At 39.2% G+C, this 21635-nt stretch overlaps 1 protein-coding gene across 1 annotated transcript in view; it reads left to right on the top strand.

Moving 5' to 3' along the window:
- The first annotated feature begins 524 nt into the window (after positions 1–524).
- TECRL (trans-2,3-enoyl-CoA reductase like) overlaps positions 525–21635 on the top strand; it is a 64081-nt gene continuing 42970 nt past the window's right edge. Inside the window, exons 1-2 of the mRNA XM_071555105.1 lie at positions 525–758; positions 14770–14821. Of these exons, the coding sequence (XP_071411206.1) occupies positions 525–758; positions 14770–14821 (286 nt within the window). The remainder of the gene's footprint in view (positions 759–14769; positions 14822–21635) is intronic.

Below are 21635 nucleotides of genomic sequence, written 5' to 3'. Positions count from 1 at the left end.
GCCCCTAAATTTTGCTGAACTCCTGGTATTTTGTTAGTAGATATTTCTAGGATAGATGACATCTGATGTGATTTTGTAGATGCATGCTAAGCGAGCGTACACATACACACATATACCTATAGATATGTGTATGTGTGGACACTAAACATCTGTCTCAGCAGGTAACAGTGGTATTTACTACATTCATTCCTGATTCCTCTGGTGCTCTGGAATTTCAGGATCTGACATCTTCTGATAGAGAATGTCTAGATGTGTTATTTCAAATGCTGGTTTAAATAAACTAAAAAAAAAAAGTCATTAGCAGCACCCATACAGTACATCATGATAGCAGGTTAAATATAGAAATGGATTACAGAGTCATTGTTTTCACTCCTCCTAAATAAGACACTACACTTAAAATGGAATGACACTTGACCTTTTGTGTCTCATCAGCCTGTGACTGTATTTAACTGATGCAAGGAGGAAACATTTTCCCCTGGAACTGTCCTGTGTTGATATGACGATCGCTACTGCTGGGTCACACCATGCACCAGAGGCAGAAGCCCAGCACTCCAGAACACAGGAGTGATCTTGCAGCCGATGGAGGAGCTCTGTCCATGTCTCACAATGATTCACGCTCTCTCTTCAACTTCTCTCAGCTTGTGCTCTCTGCTGGCCAAATCAAACCATCACCAGCACTCAAACATTCAAAAATCACATACTTTGAAGTAGAAATTCTCGATGTGCAAAGCAAGAAGCAGATCTGCATTGTGGACAAGGTGAGTGTATTATTCCAGCATGCTGGGGATGTGCCTGGTTCACATGGTGCCAGTTCAGGGACTCTGTTTTCACTGAGTTGTGGTTTTATTCTGTAGTTGAAGTACTTTCATTCTTTTCCCTAGAAGATACTCAGAACTAATTAGTCACAATCTTGGGCTGTTTTTTTCCAGGATTTTTACAAGTAATTTTACAAATAATCCAACACTGGTTTGTTGTAAACTTCCTGGCTGCTCTCCGGACTCAGGATATGTCCTTAGACTGTTCCTTGACACTTAAGAGTATAGTGTTTATTTCAGAGCATGATAATTAAATGACTGCTTCAGACTGGATACTCAGTTTTAATACATTTGTAAAGCTTACCAGCTCTGCAATGCTGGTATCTGAACGTTCTCAGCTGTGCCCTGCCTATTAGATTGGGCAGAAACCTGGCATTTAAACAAAAAAAATTAGGTTGCAAACAATCTTAACTAAAGCAGGTGTTCTGAGCTTCTGTTTGGTTTGTTTGTTTGTTTTAATAATTTGAGTAAAAATATAAACTATGGCCAAACTGCCTAAGTAAGGCTTAGTGGGAATGAAGTTTACAAACTCTTGAAAAACAGCTAAAAAATCTTTGACAAATATTTTCATCACCGTTTTCATGATTCATTTTGTGATTCTCAGCGGAAGAGCTGGCCTCTTGCATGCCATGAAAATGGGAATCGTAATCTATTTACACTATAGAATTTTTCTGTAACAAAGTGGAATTTTGAGACTTACTGTTTTGCTGGAAGAGAAAAAATAAAACTCCCAAATTTTCCGTTTTCCTCATTGGCAACAGCTGGAACTGTTAGATATGTTTGCTTCAAATGTTTAATTTAATACCTTTGAAATATGCAGGGTGGGATACTACAAGATTTCTAGTGTTCTTGATAATTTAAAGGGTGGTTTTGCAATTTGTGTGCCTAGTTAAAAGTAAACATCTCATTTGTTCATTCTTAATGAGGCAAAATATTTTTTGGTGTTTTTTTGATCTAGCCAAAGAGCAACATGTACAAAATGGTCAAGTAAATATGATGACTATTAATGCCGGTTCTAATGATTGTATTCACTACTTAATTTATTGAGAGATATTCACACAGTTGTGAGGTTATCTACATACTATACTGAATTAGGTTTTGATCTAAAAAAACCCTGAGTCTGTTCCTTATCTTGAGCTTTCCTCTAGTGTCATTAAAAGAAATACATTACAGAAACAGAATTAGGCAAAGACACACTTTCAGGAATCTTCCATGATGCATGCTGCAGGGAAGATAGCAGCCTGCATTTTCATCTTTATTCTGAATTTTGATGAGCCTGAAGATTTTCTACACCTTCTCCAAACTATGGACTCTGCTCCTGTAGTGGTGGGAAGAGAGATATAAGCGGTGATTGCAAAGCACTCTCTATATAGAGGAGAGTAATAATAACTAAACTGAAAGTCTTTGCTTAGAACCAGGAATCTATGTTCAATCTACATGGTCAGCATACCAAGGGATTTGTGCAAGTACAGTACAAGGCTGAGGTTTCCAAGACTGCGTAAAGAATTTGGTTTTTAATGCTCATTCATCTGGCTGTGTAGGTCCCTTAATTTGCTGTGATAATCCCTTCCTAAGACAACCCTGTATGTACAGAAGTTAAGTTCCTTGCTTCCATGAACATGTGTTAGTATTGGTGAACTTCATTTCCATTGGTCATTAGAGTAAACAAGAGATTGTTTTACTGGACTTTGCATAATCTTCTGTTTAATTAAAGGTAATTGATACAGGCCTAAGATGACACTTCTAATGCCTGTTTTCTGTTTTTAAGATAATTATGATTAATTTAGTTTCCTGAGGTTGCATGTAATTATTACTTGTCAGGATTTATAATAGGAAGAATGGGAATCATAGATTTTAAAATGTATGTATTTACAGTTATTGCATATTGTTAGAAGTTCAGACTGTTATGATTTATCAAATATATTTCTAATATTCTCGGATGAATAAATCTAAAGAGACAAACTCTATTATAGTGGCAGAGAGAGGGATCTTTTCTTTCTTCCCCTAATAGAAACTCAAGCAGAGTGATTCAGTGATTAATGCGATATGATTAAACAACAGTGACTGCTTCCAGAGGTTCAGTTTCTATGAGACTCTTGCATATGTATATGAATCCCATTCAGATTAGTAGGAGCTCTGTAAAGTCTGCAACATTGCGATACCTTTAACTAGTTCTGGTATTTAGAAAGAAACTATTTCTTGTCCTCAGTGCAGTGTCAGGGATTTAGAAGAGGTGTGTTTAGCTGTGTGATCTCAAGAAATCAATTGGCATCAATAGGTTTTACATCTAGCATAAGTAACTCTGAATTAATTCACTATCTGTAAAATGAAAATACCACTATTTCATTTGGCTTTCTGTCCTGTCTTATACTTTTGGGAAGGATCAGTCACTTACATTAAGTGAATTCAGTGGTTATTATGAGGTCTTGATCATCTACAACATAAAGAAACAGAAAAAATACATATTTGCCTGCTTTTTAAGCCCCTAAGACACATTCACATCATAATGTAGGCTTTTTGACAACCAGGAAAGGTAGAAAAAATTACTTAGAGGAAGCAGAAGGAAAAGAAAATCCCAGACATTTTGTCCCTTAGTCACCCCTCCAGGAGCTAGGTCTTGAAGAAAATTACCTAATCTTGCAAAATTTGAAGTAAATTCACAGGAGTCAGCAACACTGGCAGTTCATTTTGCACAGGAACACTGAGAACATAAAATTCTTTACAGGAGTATCATTTCTTTTATTTAATATTATCAACTGGCTCTGGGGACTTTCTCTGCTATGGATATGGTGTTATCTAACTAGTTTGGTGCACATGAGCTTTTCCAGTGAGTTACTTAAAGAATTTAAAAGAGAAATAATAGTAGTGTGAGATCTTTTTCCCCAGATTTGCTGTTGGGAGAGAAATTAATTCTGAAGTGATATGCCATGGAGAAGCTTCAGATTTTGGGGGATGGGGGGAGGAAAGAGGAATCAGTAGCCAAAGGCCTTACAAATGCCGGTGGCTGAAGGCCACAATTAGGAAAATTTAGCCAAGAAATTCGGTCCATGTTTTGATAGTCAGTCAAGGGATAATAAGGAACAGTTGGATGTCTTGTGGGTGAATCTTAAGCCTCTTCAACATGCATTTCAATACTGTATTTGTAAAGATGTTCTGTAGTTGAACGTGAGTCATACAGGTTTCTTGCTCAATGAGTGAAAGAACTATTTAGTAAGGATTAAGTCTCTTCTCTGGCCAGCATAAAACAGCAGGAGAGCCTAGATGATCACAAGTCCCTTTTCCCCCTCACAATTTATTAATTTGTATGGATGAAATTCCTATCTCTGCATAAGAGGAGAGGGCATGTATTTAGTGACTTCTTGTTAGAAATATTTTCAATGAAAAAAAGTCCAAAGATATGAAAGGATTTTACTTTTGTACTGCATTCAAAAAGCCATAGAGAACAACATACAAAATTCATCAAGTGCTATAAATGAAATGAAAACAATTCTTTTTTGTATTTTTTAACAAATAATCCACATTTTTTGCCAGCCACAACTTATGAAAAATGCATAGCTACTCAAAATCTGTTTTACTTGTACATTGCTCCAAAAGCGTGATGGAGGTTAGTTTTAAAGTTATCGATGTGCAATGATTTGATTTAGAAATGCTGTTAAGGCAACTCATAACTGTTTTTTTTATAGCATTCATTGTATAATATTTTTTTCTTCAAATTAGCTTGTAGTAAAATGTATTTTCCCACAAACATAGTGCCATGTAATTAACTTTGCATGAGCTGCTTTTAAGGCAGAAAGTGTTACACAATACAGCTTTTACAGAAAAAATCACCTTTGGGGAAACCAGCACAGAAAGCTTTTTCCCATCAGAAGCCTCAGAGCTCAGTAGTTCTGTGCTATACGATTTTGCAAGTTAAGCTATAAACAGAGGTGCAAACTCAGGTTTTGGCTACTACCAGTGACCTTCCTTTTTAGAAAACTTTCTAGTTTCTACTGAACAGAGCTTGCTTCTTAAGGAAGAGCCTTTTTTCTTGGTGTGCTGCAAAGATGATGGAAACTACTTTCCTGCTGTTTCTTAAATCAGCGCCCCATGCACCACTCAGTGCCCTCTCTCACTGAAATCTCTTTGTAAAACCCAGTTACTGATAGTTAAATGTTTCATTTAACTGTATGTTTGTGACTGTAGGCATGCTGCGAAATGCCTACAATGAAAGTCATGTGAATATTATTTTTATTAAATTAAAAGACCCTTGCATAGAAACAAGTCTGTGCATCAACCCAGTCACTAATATATACACAGCTCTCCTTGTGGTTAAATATAACAGTGTGTGTATTACTACATCTTTGCCAAAGATAATTAGGGCTTATTCTTATTACTCTGAAAGGCCTGGCTCTGTCTGAAGAAGTTCAGTAGCATTTTTTGTTTGAAAAGCACCTAAAACAATAATGTCTCTGTGTCTGCAAACTATATATGACTTAACAATACCATAGATTTACATTGGCATGTCAGCAAAGCAGAAATGATACCTCCAGTGTCAGAAATCTATCTCTTTCACCTGTGGGTTGCAGCTCTGTCACAGAAAATGAGCAGCTGAGAACAGTCATCACCAGCTCTCTTTTGCATAGTCAGCTCTAAGCAAATAAAAATAACTTTCCCCATCATGACTTGGAGGTTAGACATACCACATTCATTTTAGGTGAGCAAATGCAATTACTAAAGTAGGCAATGAAACGCTTCAAAGGAACCCTTTGCAGTTCCAAAACATCAGACTCTCCTCATTAGCCTCATTCTAAGGAAGCAAAGAAGGTCTTTCCCAGGAAAAGGATTATTATTCTCATTGGTTTTTTTGATATTTTCCCCCTAAATCTTACATTTGTAATATTTCACTTCAGAGGTCAATATGTTCTTTCTCGTGTGAGAATGAGTAGAATCTGTGAACATCCACAACAGCCTCATTTCATGGATAGGGTTTTTATTATAATTTTTTCTCATTGAAGCAGTTTATCATTGCACATGTCCTGCCTCTGATGTCAGAGATGCCCAAAGGGACCGAATGACCAGCTGTTTCAAAGAAGGGGGCTTCCATAGTAAGACCACAAATAGATGCTGCAATTCACAGTACTAGCAATTCCCACAGCAATACGGCTGAAGGAATACAGACACCAAACCAGCTGGACGTCGGCTCATTGCTGTGGAAGTCTTCTTTTTTACTTCTTTTTGGAAGGAGGATTTCATGGTATCTTGTGCCTTTCACTTCATGTTCTTGCATCCAGCACAACGGGGCTCTGGTCCTTGCTGGGAGGCACTGCAAAAAAATACATTACATTTACAAACTTATTATAAAATGTTTGTGTTTTCTTGCCTGTAGAAATTGAATCTTATGCCTACCCCCCAGTGCTGGAGGTGATGACAGCAGTATTTTCTTCCTCAGTTATTAGTTACACTTGGTAAAGTAGGTAAACATATTCAAATTCTGTTGTAGCAATGCATTACACTTATTTCTTCCTTCTCTATTAGAAATTCACATAATTTTAATGTCAGTATAGCTACAGACAGTTTCAGATGAGAAAAGACAGCTATTCATATGATTTTCTGCTTGCTCCTTGCTGTCATCATTCTTGTTTCAACATGGCTTTTTAAATGGAATACCTGGAGAGATGGCCTTTGATTTTTCTAGAAGAGAGAGACTGGGGAGAGGAGAAGCTGGTAACTCTAGGGCATTTAGCATTTTTAAAGGGATAATTTAAAGAATGACAGAAGCTGCAACAAAAGACTAATGATTCAGCTGATACTAATTGAAGTTTAGAAGTGCCTTTAAATGACAAATTTTATATATCTCTTATTTTAGATAAAAAAGGTCTAAGCCTGGGGGAAGAAATAAAGAAGCAAATATAATAAATATTCCCAGAAGTTAAAGCTTGATTCAAAGATCAGCAAAACCAAGACAGTCAGTTCTTGAGACACTACTGGTACTCCAGCTCCTCATGAACGTAAGCCATTCTGGTGAACAGTAAAAGACAGCAATGCTACCAGAGCAGTGAATGTTGCCAAAATTGTGTCTGTAGAGATAAATTCTGAGCTAGTGTGAAAATGTCCTCTTTCCCAACAGCTATGACATTTTACCCCAGCTGCACATTTGCCTTATTGCATCAAAGATAATTCACGGATTATTGCAAATTATGAATGTACTGGAGCAATGTAGGACCATAGGGAGCTGTAGGTGTTTTATGAGTCTAATAGTTAACAGCACAAACCATGATGGAAAGTTAGGTGTATAATGGCATCTCATACAGGCATTATTGTAGCATTAAAATACCCCTGCATATGATTTATTGGTTCATCAGAACAGGCTTCAGGTTCTTTCTGAAATCAAAACTGTGATTCTTCACAAAATACTTGAGCCATATAGTCATGGATCTATAAATATCTGGCAGTATATGTTATTGCTATCTCTATAATATATCTGCCTACTTTGAAACAATTTTGGATTTTAAAAAGTCCTTAAAATGCAAGCTTTTCTTTCTTAACAGCTACATTTCTTGTGCCTCTAAAGAACAAATTGTGGCAGCCAGATAATCTCTATCAGAAGTACAGCCAGCATCTCTTCATTGCACTTGGTATTGTGAAAAGTACTTGGATTTCTCACTGACTTGGTGTCTAGTTGCTCTCATATATCACCCTCACTTCCCATTCCTTTCTGCTGCTTCTCAGTTTCCAGGTTCCCTTCATGGACCACAAGGTGTTTGCTGTCTCTCCATCTTTCCCTGCCTGCTCTCCCCTACAAAATGTTGGACCTACTGGCCAAATTTAAATGCATCTGAAAGAGGAAAAGACCCACCAAGTTTTAAAAGATTATTCAGTTCCTACTTGTATAATGGCAGCTGGTGACTCTAGCACAGCCTTTCACAGCAGGGAGCACAGGCAGCTCAGCCCTCAGGGAAACCAGCAAGTGCAGGGCAGCAAAATAGCCCCAGATTCTTCCCCAGCTTAAATGTCTTGGGAGACAGGGAAGAGATATGGGGCAGCTGGATAAGGCTTTGAAATCCTATATTAGGAGAAAGTAAGGCTTGATTAGCCCTGCTACTCATAGAACCAATACATGTTCTGTGAATTTTCTTTTGAATTGTTTGATCTTGGGTGGTTTTTTTGTTTGTTTTCATAGAGTCCCTCAAATAGATTGTGACCATCCTGTGCTGAGTATTGGCTGAGTTTCTTGGGTGCAGTTCTTGATTTTAAATGTTAGCAGTCTGTGTAGATATAAAAAGCAAATACTAATCTATACAGCTATCTGATGGAAAAGGGAAGACCAATTCAGAGAGGTTCCCACAGCTAAGTCATATACATAATCTGTGCTAGAACTGGCAATCAAAATCCAAACAAAAACATAAACCTCACTGTAAGCCTCATTTTCTTCCTGAGAGGTCAGAATCATTCCTTATTATTCTAATTATTTATATATTATTCCATTTAATAAAATATATTATTTATAATTAAATAATATAATTATTTATGATAAAATACAATGATAATTATAATAAAAGATTATACTATTTCTTTTAAATTTTATTATTTATATTTTTCTATAAAATTATTATTTTTAAGAGCACATACCAAATGCTGTTTTCTTTGAAAATGACAGTAAAAAAAAATGAGTCCTGAATTTTTGATGAGGTAGAATTTGGAAAAGATTGCATTACAAATAAATTTTGGAGTATTTCAATCTGTTATGGCACAATAAACATTTCAAGTGCAATTTATTTTCCAACTTAATAGTGCATTTATTTGCATACTATTTCCTATTGGGTTATTTTCAATGACATGAGAGCCATGTGTTATATTATTTTACACTATCATGACAGATGTGTCAGAAAATAATGCAAAAATAATGAAAGTTCCATATAGATGAGAAATAAGAAGTAATGAAAATAACACAGTAAAATGGATTTTCAGCATGTTCCCGAAGCAGAGTTTTTTTGTTTGTTTGTTTTGTTTTGTTTTTTTAATTCCTATTCCACTTTTAAAATTTTAAGTCAACACAAATTTGCACATCCAGAGTTTTGCCAGAACAATTCCATTTCCCTGGTAGAAAAGTGTTGTGACAGAGGCTTCCTGATTGGTTCTGTTTTCTTAAGCTGTCAAGGTGAATACAGTGACCTTACTCAGGTGCCTTTAACAAAAGGTCAGAAGGCAGAGGGGAGTACCAATTCCAGCCAGATTTGTTCAGAAACAGACAAACATGGTGAACTCTGTAAACAGAAGGATGGCCTGCATACCTTCTGTCTCCAAATGGAATACATTCTTTTTACTTCCACTCCCATCATTAGTAGAGGGAAAAAAGTCTTTCTGGTGTCTAACACCTTGTCAGGAAATTTCTAGCAAAGAGAGAGGACTTTTTTATAAAAGTACAACACTAGCAGTACCAAAGCAATTAATCATCTTTAGAGACAAACTTGGCTGGTGTAAACTGACATGACAGCACTCTGCAAGTATGTGGTTATGTGTATTCTTAGATAATTTGGCCCATAATCACTGGAAATATTAGTCAGTTGGATTGTCTCATATGCCAAAGTTCATGTGACCAGATCATAATCTAGAAGATTGCTAAGTGATACAGCCCTCTACTTACGCATGTGTACTGGAAATTACCGGAGCTATAACCAGAGTTCTGAATATCCCTGGTTTCTGCAAAGATGGGCTTGAGCTCAGAGCCAGCTGTTTGGTAGGCAGCTCACTGCAGTCTACCAAGTAAAATACATAAAGCTATATAAAGCCTTTGTGTGGCTGCTGACAACACTTGTCTATATGTAGTTACTTCTATGTCATTTCCATGGTGAGCTCATTTATTTATATCTCTTTGGACATGACTGGCAAACTGGTTCACCAAGCTAACAAGAGAGCAGTGTGGATACACTGAGGAATGTTACAGTAAAACAATACCTAATTTTTAATACTGTCTTTCAAAACAAAAAAGAGAAAAAAATATAATCTGATCTAGAAGTCAAATTCACAAAACACAGAGGTCAGGTAGAAGAGGTGTTTTCCTGATTAACGTTCTGTGAAATGCTGATTTCTAGTAATACAGCATGCTCCCAAAACAAGGACAGGGTGCAAAAGCAGTAATGACGAAATATTTGTTGAGTGCTGAATTTGGAAAGTACCTGTTGTCCCCATTAGCTGCTTATCTGTTTTGTGGCCAGTTCCTCAGGTGCAGTAAGCTGATATCACCCGTTTGAACAAATTTACCCTGGCTGAAGATGGGACTGTGGTTAATGAGCAGCTGGAGTGGCAGAATTTCTGAATTTCTGCAATTACGGAAAATGACTGCCTGTTACAAAGTAGGTGACTCAGCAGTGCAGTGATACTGGCATATCACAAATAGAAAAAAATATTAAAAGGAACACATTGAGTGAAAGATCACTTGTTAGCTGAAATTCTATTGTTCAAATTCTCATTGGTATTCTCCTGACCTCTAACCCTGACAATAATTCTCTAGTGCAAGAACTGTGTGATACATTTACATGCAGATCACTAGATTTGGCATAATTCCTTGACTTATAAATGTGAAAAAGGTATGAAAGTGGATAACTATCTGATGAGCTTGCACTCACAAAAAGTAGTATTAAGTTCCCTTAATATCTTCTACTTAGTCCTCTTCATTGAGTCATAGCCTAAGATACTAATTCGGTATTTTAATTCTTAAAAAGAAATGTGATGCATTGGTGCATAAAGGAAGAATAGAATTGGTAGGGATGACCCAGAAGGTCCTTTAATTCTTGAATTCCTATAAAATGAAAGGTTGCCTCAAATGGAAAAGTGAGGTACAGGAAAGGTACAGGAAAGACAGAAGTTGAGGTTTTTAAATCATCCCTTTCTGAACGAAAAGTGAAATGAATGCAACCCACAACTGCGAAATAACATTTTCTTTTGAAGAAAAAGGAATCTTGAACACTAAACGTGATAGTAAACTTACTAGGAAGTTAACTATATTTAAAATCTGGCATTAGATTACAAATTAAGAAGTTGTAGGGAAAACTGGCTTGACCATCAGACTACACGTTCCAATTAAGAGGTGTTTTTTCAGTGAAATCCATCTTGCTTTAAATAAACTAAGGGTGGTCTTTCACTCTGTTTTCCCTTTGTATATTTGAAAAGCACTGAAATAGAGGAAGGGAAAGGTTTTAACACTTTCAGAAATAATTCAAAAGAATGAAAGGAGAGTAAGACTAATAATTACAGTGAAATATTCCAGGGTGTTTTATTCAGTTAGCACAAAGGGGAATAAGAGCGGATGCTTTTCCAGTCCTTACAATGCTCTAGCTTGTATTGATGTACAACGAAAAGAACAAAAGATAATTAATGGTCTACGAAGAGGACAGTCTTAGTAGTAAGCTGATGTCTCAGCATTCATCTTCACATTGATCAATATTAGAAACTATAACTTCCCTGGTTGTTTTATGAGGTGTTTAAAAAAGGACACAGAATTATCAAGATCATAAAAAAATGTATTTCATTCTTTTGTGGCTATAGCCTCATTATTCTGCCTGGAAAAGCACACTACGATTCTTCTATGTCAGAGCCCATTCTGGAGAGGAAAGTATTTGTGTTATTTTTCAGCTCATGATCTGTGTAGTTTATGTCAAGTGGAAGGGTCCTTCTCTGAGCCAGCTGGCTCATAAAACACACGTGTTCCTGCCCTCCTGGCTGGACGTGTGTTCCGTGCCCTCCCTGAGCACCCGCAGCCCGTACAGTGTGGTGCCATGCAGAGCCGCCAGACTGCGACCAACCAACCAAGTGCATGCTCCGGGCCTGAGCTGGCAGGATTTAAACCAGCTCTAGCCTAAAGCAGCTTGGATGTACTCAGGCACAGAAGTGCTCCTGCTAATGAGCTCTGCCTCTCTCATAGGTGTTGTACAGAGCACAGTCTCTCAGCTGCAGCTGTGAGATTCAAGCACCAGCTTTGGAGGTTGGGGAGTGGTGTGTGGTGTGTGAATGCCATGGACACACTCACTGGTTCCCCTGCTGCTGCAGGCCATTGCAAGCACAAATCCTGGCAGGAACTTTGTAACTTTTAAATACCTAAGGCATGGAAATGGTGTTACAGGTAGACCTAAACTGGTAACTTGGAGAAATTTTTTTAATAGCTAAAGTTAGATGATATGAATTCCATGGTTGCCATAGGGAGCCATTTGGAGGAGAGAAAGCACTGAATGTCTTAGGATGAAAAAAGGAAGAGAGATGTAGAGTTACTAAGAAGGACTGGACTAGACATTTTGAACAGATTGAGAGCAGCTCTGCCCTGAAGTCAACATGTACTCAGGAGTGCAGGAGATGGGCTCTGTTTTGAGCAAGCACTGCTCTGTAAGTTGCTAAGCTTAACAGTTGTTCAGCTTTCTCTGGCTTAATCAGATGATCAGAGCACAGGCTGGCCCTGGCTACTCCTTCCCAGAACACATTATGGTGAGATGCTGATCTCCTGTACGGATGTAGGTCCTGCAGTAAGACAACTTATACTGTATTTAGAAAGCCAGCTCATACTCCATCACATTGTAAAAGACCATCCCTGTCCTTCATCTGGCAATGCCAGCTCTGAATACCTGCAAACCTGCCCTGTGCCAGGACACATGACAGATTTCGGTGTGCAGTCTTGTGTGCTGTATAGCTGTTGCCAGCTAACAGCGCTTGTATCCATACCTGACAGATTCTGGGCTCCAAGCCTCACAGCTGTGAGATTACAAGGTGCAAGAAAGCAATTTCAGACATTTTTAGAGGTTGTGAGAATGCAGCTCTCCCCTTGTTCCCCCATCTCTGGTATTCAACCCCACAAAGGCTGTACACTTTACAAGAAAAGGCACATGTAGACAATGGGAGACGTGCTGTTCAAATGGATGTTGCGTGGAATGGTTTAAGTGCAATGAATACAGGTAAATGTTTTCTTTCCATTCTGAACCAAGGAAGATAAGATAGCTTCTTCTATTGATCCCTGTAGGAAGAAAAGTGACCCAGCTGGCATCAGAATCTCCCAGGGTAATGTCTCTTTCCTGGCCCAGTGCTGTTCAACAAGGTCCAGGTCAACACAAATGTGAGGGACACAGAAAGGGCAATTCTTGGTTTTAAGGAGCCCAGATATTGATTTGGGTGGAGTTCATGTTGCTTGGCAGATATATCAGAGAGACAAATCAGGGTTTAAGTAGAGGCTCACTTACAGCAGTCTCTGCAAAGAAGGACTTTTCCAATGCCCAGTAAAACCCTCTGTAGCTGTGGAAAAGAAAGTACTCTCATCAAACCCCAAAGAAAAAGCTTGTAAAAATCTGTACTTTACATACCTTTTAGCACAGGTGTCATTTTGCAGCTTTAGATCATTGAAATATGTATTGAGCTCTCTGCCTGTTCATATTATTACTGGAAGTAAGTTGGCTTTCTCATAAGTACTAATGACACATATATTGTGTATTTGTGTGAGGTGTCAAAATATATGAGTAAACTTTTCTTTCTGTACTGATTTCTTGCTTTCGAGTAAGCAATTTTATTTTCTTACATCAGTATTTCTCCAAATGCAGTCTCTTCAACAAAACAAGCTATATTAAGGCAGTGACTGATTTCTCTGTGCAGAATTTCTTATGTTCTTCTCTATTCTTTTGTATGGTTATTGTCACAATCCACTAATAAGTAAAATAGATATATAAATATCAGTAAGTATATTTGGGAGAAATGGGGCTACAAGCTAAAGATGGTGCCATGATCCAAACAAGGCTCAGTAAGTCAGTTAATGCTTAAGTGTATGAGTTCTAACTGATACAATGAAACAGGAAATATTTAGGTAGGCAGAGACAGACAAGCTTCTGCAGAGCAGGACACTTGGGTTCCTGTGTAACTGCCAAGGAGGCTGTGCCAGGCAAGTGCTGCATTCTGGTTAGACTGAGGGAAGCTGGGGATGGGGTAAAGTAGGTGCTGAGTGCCCACACAGGGAAATGGTGCCATGGCTGTTTCTCTACCTCAACCCAAAGAAATTCTGCTATTCCTCAAGATTTAGCTGTATGTCACCACCATTTCATACTGGTATTATTAGCCTATGCTGCACAGGTGCTTAAAGTGTCCAGGGAAGGGGGTTTCATGCATTCTGCTCTCTGACTGCAGTGATGAGATCTCTTGCTAGAACCAAAGCAGATCCCCATAGTTAAGACACAGCTCAATATACGTCTCAGCCTCTATGCTTAAATGAACAATGTACCATCTTAAATCAATGGCAACTGCAAGGGGGATGGTGTTGTTAAAACCAGACCCTTTACCTCTTGTCACCTTGATCTCAAGCTCAACATTCTACTTCCTGCCTTTCCTTCTAAGCCCAAGGTAAAACTAAGTCTTTCACTCTAGAAAGTTCTAACTGTGTTTCTCAGATACTTTATACAAGATAAGGAGAAATATAAGATATACATAAGAAAATAGAGCCTAAGAGGCCTCCAGACTGTCATCTAACACTGTGACACCTGAATTGCATCAGTGTACATGAAAACAGCAGACAGCAGCAAACTTGTTTCAGGCAGAAAGGACAGAACCTCCCACCTTTGCTACTGGGTTCTCAGGAAAGCCATTTCCTGTCTCTAGGAGATGGGTGTCAGCATGCTTGAACCTAACTTTAAAGGCAAACCCTTCAAATTTTCCCACTGGTTTGATCTTGGGCCTGATTATTGCATCAAGCAGGGCCAGTAGCTTTTCCTTTTGACCCTTGTGATTTTACCCCCCCATCGGCCAAGTAGAGGTAGCCCAGGTAATGTATAAGTCAAATGTGGTCAATCCTTAAATAACATATCAACCTGTAAGAGCAAATTTTCTGATTTGTTTTTTTCCTAGAGAACTTGCAGACAAATTGAATAATATCTTCATTAGAGGAGTGGAGAAGGGATCCCAGAGTTAAGAAGACAGAAAAATTAATCTGCATGCATTTTCCTCTGTTTTCCAGGTACCTCCAGCATCTACCCTTCTTGATGTGAAACACAAATTTCACAAAGCATGTAAGTACTATGGCTTACAGGTTGGAAGCATGGTTAGAGGCCTTTCAGCTTGGAGAAACTGTCAAATTTATTTTTCATGAAATCTCACACAAAAGCTGGGACTGGCTTGACAGCGCCAGTGCTAAATAAGAACAATGTTGGAACTAAGGTTCTCCTGTAACTATCACAGATATGTGAGACTGGAAGGAGAAAACTGCATAATTTATCATTGCCAGCACATGAGGGGCAGTAGTTTTCTGTTTTCCTTTTAATATTACACGGTGTCAATCCAAGGCCATAACTGTAGTTGTACTCCCAGTGATATATTAGATAAACTTCAGTAAACAAAAAAACTACAGCAGTCAGGAACTTGGGTTCAGAGTGATGAAATGACAACTGGGATAGTTTAGGTTTCTTTAAGGCCTTTGATGTGGTCCCACACAACATCCTTATCTCCAAATTGGAGAGACATGGATTTGAAGGGTGGACTGTTTGGTGGATAAGGAATTGGCTGGATGGATGCAGTTGTGGTCAATGGTTCTATGAACAGATGGAGGCCAGTGAGGAGTGGTGTCCCTTGCTCCAGGCTCTGTCTTGGGACCTGTACTCTTCAATATCTTTGTCAGTGACATAGAGGGATTGAGTGCACCCTCAGCAAGTTTGGACATGAAGTTGAGCAGTGCAGTTGACACAACAGAAGAACAGGATGCCATCCAGGGGGACTTGGACAAACTTGATAGGTGGGCCCATGAGAACCTCATGAGGTTCAACAAGTCTAAGTGCAAGACGCTGCACCTGGGTTAAGGTAATCCTGGACATGAGTACAGGCTGGGAGGGGAAGAGCAGCCCTGTGGAGAAAGACTGGGGATTCTTGTGAATGAAAACTTGGAAATGACCTGGCAATGTACACTTGCAGCCCAGGCAGCCAGCTGCATCCTGGGCTGCATCAAAAGAGGAGTGGCCAACAGTTCAAAGGAGGTTATTCTGCACCTCTACTCAGCCTTCATGAGACCACACCTGGAGTATAAGAAAGATGTGCACCTGTTGGAGCACAAAATGATCTGAGGGCTTGAGCACTGCTAATGTGAAGACAGGCTGAGAGAGCTGGGTTGGTCCAGCCTGGAGAAAAGAAGGCTCTGGGAGGTCTCATTGCAGCCTTCCAGCACTTAAAGGGAGCCTATAAAGAAGAGGGAGAGTGACTTTTTACTTGGGCACATAGTGATAGGACATGGGGAAACACTTTTAAACTAAAAGAGTAGGAATTTAGGTTAGAGATATGGAAGAAATTCTGTACTGTGAGGATGTCCCATCCCTGAAAGTTTTCAAGGCCAGGTTGGATGGGGCCCTGAGAAACCTCATCTAGTGGATGGCATTTTAGATGCTGAGCTTTTATTTTTTTTAATTAAAAAAAGTGTTTATTCAACTAAAGATGCTAGATGCTTTTAGCAAAAAAAAAAAAGTTGTCAGTCACTCATATCTTGAGTTCAGAGTAGGGTGAGTAGAAGAACTGTGCTTTTGCTCTGTCCTTAGAATTTTATGAAACACTAAGGTAAGGCTTCTGTGGTTGCACACAGGTTCAGTTGATGAAGCAAAATGCTGTTGACCTGACTACTTTAAAATTACTTATTTTTATTCCCTGTAAGGGCTTGTAAAATACAAAATGGCAGAAGTTCAAAAACCACACTGCTGAGTACGAAAAGATTGAGTGCATATGTTTTAATATTTCAATAGGGGTATGTCCTCCTATCAGTTTGTGAAATGCAGTGCACTTCTGCCTAGAATCTCTTAAATCAATTGAAACTGGATTTATATTGATGCAGTTTAAATCAGCTGAAGAACACTGGCACAGAGGTTTATGCCAATAGAACTGCAATGAAGTTTTTAATGGATTTGGGCTAAAACAGTGCAAGTCTCTGTATAAGACATTTTAGTAACACCTATTTTGATATTAAGAGGTATCTTACTCCTTAAGTACCCCCAGTGATGTAACTGGAGGTAGTATCAAAGAAGAAAACATAGAACAAAGCATGGTACACACTGTGATCCAAACCTCTGACAGTACAGTGTTTTACAGCTCATGGGAGGGCTGGCACGTGCCTCAGTTTCTTCCATCAATTCCTCCCATTCCCGGGAGTACACCACATCAGTGTCCTGTGTCCTTTCTTCCAATTTCAACTCATTGCTTTGATCTCTCTTTTCCAGTTCATGATTCATGGATATTGTTGTCTCATGAGGTTCCTCCCCCAACTCCTCCTTTTCCAATTGCAAAGATCAAACTGTCACTTTTTTCTCTTTGCATAGTTTGGAGGATGACGGCTGATAGAATACAGTTCTTTTAGGCAAGAGCTGAGAAGGGGCTGAAACTGATCTGTGGATGCCTTTGGTTAGCATGTTATTTTATACTAGCTCAGGCATTCATTTCTGTCATTTTGTGTGTGCCAGACTCACATGTTCCCCTATAATCCCTCGTTAAAACACACTCCTACGCACACCCCCTTACAGTCTCCTTGTCTCCATACATTCTCCTTTGATCACCCATGCAATTAAACTTTCTCCTCAGCTGGTATCTTGTCAGCCCTTCAGTGAGAGGAACCCCTGTGCAGCAATTTCACAAGCATCATCTCTGTGACAGATCAGGTTTTGCTGCCTGATTCAAGAAGGGAGGAAAAAGACTGAATTATGAATTGCAGTACAGGAGCCTATTAAACATTAAAATAAAAGAAATGAGATGCAAGTGACATGTGCCATCTTACTGCTAGGTAATGTCTAAGTCAGTCAAAGGTTAGTTTGGATCTGTGTTTATACAAAGAGCAGAATATGGATTTAGAAATCCAGGAACAAATACTGGAATAGGCCTCAGCCCTCACTTCAGCAAAACTGTCTCTAGTGAAACAACACCAGCAAAGCCTAACCCTGTACTTTCTGTGGCACTGAGTTCAGAGTGGCACTCTCAGTTTTATCACTGGAGATTCAGGGATCTTAGTGGAGATTAACCATTTAAGACAAACTGCCATTTCCACAGTAATTCAAAGGCTTTGTCCAGACTGAAAATGGCTGGTTTCAATCATGCCCTGGTTGCTGTAGCCACTGCCTCTGCAAGAGACCGGAGCACCAACTGGGGTCAGCACAGAACAGCACTTTCCCTGTTGCAGCCCTCCAGCCACCAGCTCTACAGGGGATTTCGGTAACAGATGTTAGAGCCAAGCTGTCACACTTAATAGCAAACATCACACCTGGCCACCATGAATCTATCTAATCCTTTTTAAACATACTTACAGTTTTGACCTCAGCAAAATCCTCTGGGAGGGCCTTCCACAATATAAGTATGTTGTGGAAAAATGTCTACACTTCTACAACTTGATATTTTCAGCCCAAAAATTGAGTGGCAGCTCAGTGTTTGGGTGTCACTGGCCATGCTGCGGTATTGTCTAAGGCATGGTCAAAGAAGCCTGAATCAAATTGGTGCTGTGCAGTAGGTGACTTTACTAGTATTTCCCTCATTCCTTTTTCTAGCTGGCAGTGGTGGAACTAAGCCAAAAACTAAGTGTATAAAAAGGAGGTCTCTTGACCCATTTTCTCAGTTGCTTATAATGAATTAGGTACCTGGCATATTCTTTATATGTACAGATTATGTTTTCAGTGGAGAAAGAAATATCTTGTAAGGTAAACTTCCTAAGCTCTTGTCCTTGGCAATAACTTTTCACCTTTAATTTATTTTTATCTTTGCAAAATGTATTGGACTGCTGTGGGAGGAAATCTTAGAGATAGAAAATGAAAAACTGTAATAATAATGCTAATTCAAGTATCACATAAGTAAAATAAAATACCTCTAGAACAGGTAATATAGTGGAGTCAGTGATCATTAAATATTTTCAAGGTTACTGCATGAAACTTAGTGAAAAAGCTTTTGAAACAAAAGGAAGAACAGAAAGGAGAGGAGGAAGTAAGACTTCAGCACTACTGTAACAAACACATGGACGCAACCTCCTGCACAAGGGGGACAGCACAACTAAGAGCTACGTTTTGAAGCCAGAAAAGTGAGCATAGGGAGGCCATAAATTGCCTTCTAGGCAGAGAGAGCAGGCAGGGAATGGAGGAAGCCTGAAGATGAGTGGAAGAAAAAAGGGAAGTCGAAGAGTGAACTGAAAACATCATGAGTATCCTGGCCTGCAGAGGGGAAGGAGATGCTCAAGGAATAAGAAACATTTCAAACTGCCAGCTGTCCTAATAAAATACTAAATCCTAATCATTCAGCTCCAAAATTGCAGGCACCTCCATCTAAGGTAACAGATGTTACATAGAACATTTAAAATAAGCAATATCAATGAAAGTAAATCACTAAGACAGAAATTGTCAGTAGATGGCACTCAAGAATAAACAGCGTAATTTCTGGACAATATGAAACTTCAGAATCCTGCTACACCATCTTACAACTTCTCCTTATAGGTATTTCTACAGTGATCCTAGGAGTATGTTCCATGGAAAGCTGCTGAGATATTTTCTGTTTCTTTTCTCTAGAGAGAGGACAAGGAAAAAGACCGTGTAATTCCTTCATGATGGGAGCAATCACTCAGCCTTCTCCTTATAGGCTGCAGGGCAGTGTGTTAGGATTCATCTTCTAGTTTTACCTACTGCTCTCATCCTGCATGTTCCCCAGAATCCATAGGAGAACAGACAGCTCCATGGATTTCTTCACCCTGCAGACTTTCTGGTCAGAGCATTCCCTGCCTGACTCCCTGCCCAAAAGCAAGATCAGAGGCTCCTGCGCAGCCCTTCCAACGTGCCATTTCACCAACTGTATCAAATACTCTCAGTGACTTCCAAATGCTTGAATAAGGTGTTTATTGCCTAATGCAAGGAGATACCATCTCAAAGGGAAGCAAGCAAAAGTACCATATCACACAATTCTTCTGCAGTTGCTTGGGAGGCGTGTGCACATTCTCCCTCCTTCCCTTTTCAAAATGACCTGTTACTGCCTCCAGCTTGCTTCTTACCTGTCAGTAGTGCTCAACTCAGGCACTGCTCAGCAGCTGGAGAGAGAGTAGCATTTTAAAACCAACAAGTTCTTGTTCCTGAAGCAGAATTTCAAAACACACAGCAGAAGTCAAGCTGACATGGTGAAGAGCAAGGAGAAGAATCTCTCATTGCTTACATCTCACAAGGCAAGCCTTGTGAGTGGAGCTTGAAGCACATGAGGTACTAAAATTACTTATTTAGTGGAGGAGTTCCTCTTTCTTTTCTCTTTTTCAGAAATTCTGCTAAGGGTTTTCATGCTCTAAACCTGCAACTTTCCTCTTTTTAATGACATCTGAGAGCTAGTAGCATGATTGCAATAGCAGGGTGTAAGTAATAACTCTGTATTTTGCCAGGCCTATGATAAAACACGAGAATGGGATGCAGAGCTGTTGCTGGAAAAGATGACTGTTTGTACTGCCTCACATAATTCTCTTCTAGAGGCTGGCTGTGATGTTAAACTGCAAGGCTCAGAGAGGTGAGGAAGGATGCTGTGGGGATTAGTCATTAAGAGCAGTACCAGGGAGAACGGTGACTGCTAAGCCAGTGCCTTGCCTACCGGCTCTGTATAATCAGGACTGTCTGATAACACAGTCTTGCTGAGAACCTGCAGTTCTTCTGATTTCTATACACTGTCTATTACAGCTGGATTCTCAGGTTGCAGAAAGTTAATGAAATCTGTCAATTTTGATGCCTGGAGAGACTCATGTGCCTGGTGAACACATCTGCTGAGGACTCAGAGAAGCTGAATTATGCTATTTATGGCTCTACAAAGTTGACTTCATAGTCTTAGCCTGTCAATCAACCATGTGTCTCACAAATCAAAGAGACCCAAATAAGTTATATCTAGGGCATAGACCCTTCCAGAGGGATCTTTCTTCTGCCCTATATAGGAGATCACGCTTTGAAAAAGCCAACATTTTTGAAAAAGGGGCCATGATCTGATCCCACCATGAATCGCCTTGAGCTGGATTCACTCTCTGGACATAAAGGCAGCTACAATGTTTATGGCTTTTATCAGATCTCAAACTCCTTCCTCCCTGATTGTGTCCTAAGTAGTTCACACTAGCCCAGAATCCATATACGAATGAGTTTTTGAAGGGATAGACAATATCCTGCTGTGCAGGCGTCTGCCTGCAGAGCTCAGAGGCCCAGCATTATGTCCTCAGTGCAGATTCACAGGGCATGTTCAGCTGGCAGTCACATCCAACTATTGTTTTTAATAAATTCTCCCCTCTCTGCATTCGTAGCAACTCAATTGGAAATTGCAGTGAAGGCGAATCACTGGGGATGGGCAGTTATTACAAATGGGCACTAAGAAGTACAGTGATTTCATCAGAGTAAATTGTTCATTCATCTGTGTTGGCTTTGTAAATGGAAATTACTAGATTAGGAGGAAACACAGTATTTATTTCATCTTATATTTACAACTTATTTTTCTTTTGTCAGTCACAGATCAGATATCAGTATAACATCACAGTATGATGAATTTCAGTATCTCCCAAATTAAACAATTTTAAGATATTTTTACCTCTCTGTGCCTGTCATCACAACTTAGTTTATTAGGATCTCCTTGAATTTCTTGTTACTGCCATAGTGAAGCTTGTATATACTTAAATTCTTTACTTTTTCCTTCTTAACTCTAAGCACAAAGTAAGCAACAGGTCATGCCACAAAACTCAAACAAGTTGCTACCATCCTACACCCAGCCCACAATCAAAGATCTAATTAATGAGTAAAGTTCTTCCTACCTCTGCAGCACGTGCCTGTCAGAACAGTCTCTTAAATTCTTGCCTTGGCATGGTGCTTTACACTGCCAGCC

This window comes from Pithys albifrons, chromosome 5, assembly GCF_047495875.1.
Source record: "Pithys albifrons albifrons isolate INPA30051 chromosome 5, PitAlb_v1, whole genome shotgun sequence".
Classification (NCBI taxonomy): Eukaryota; Metazoa; Chordata; class Aves; order Passeriformes; family Thamnophilidae; genus Pithys; species Pithys albifrons.
The sequence above is the reverse complement of the archived record's forward strand: the minus strand, read 5'-3'. Positions and strand labels throughout refer to the sequence as shown.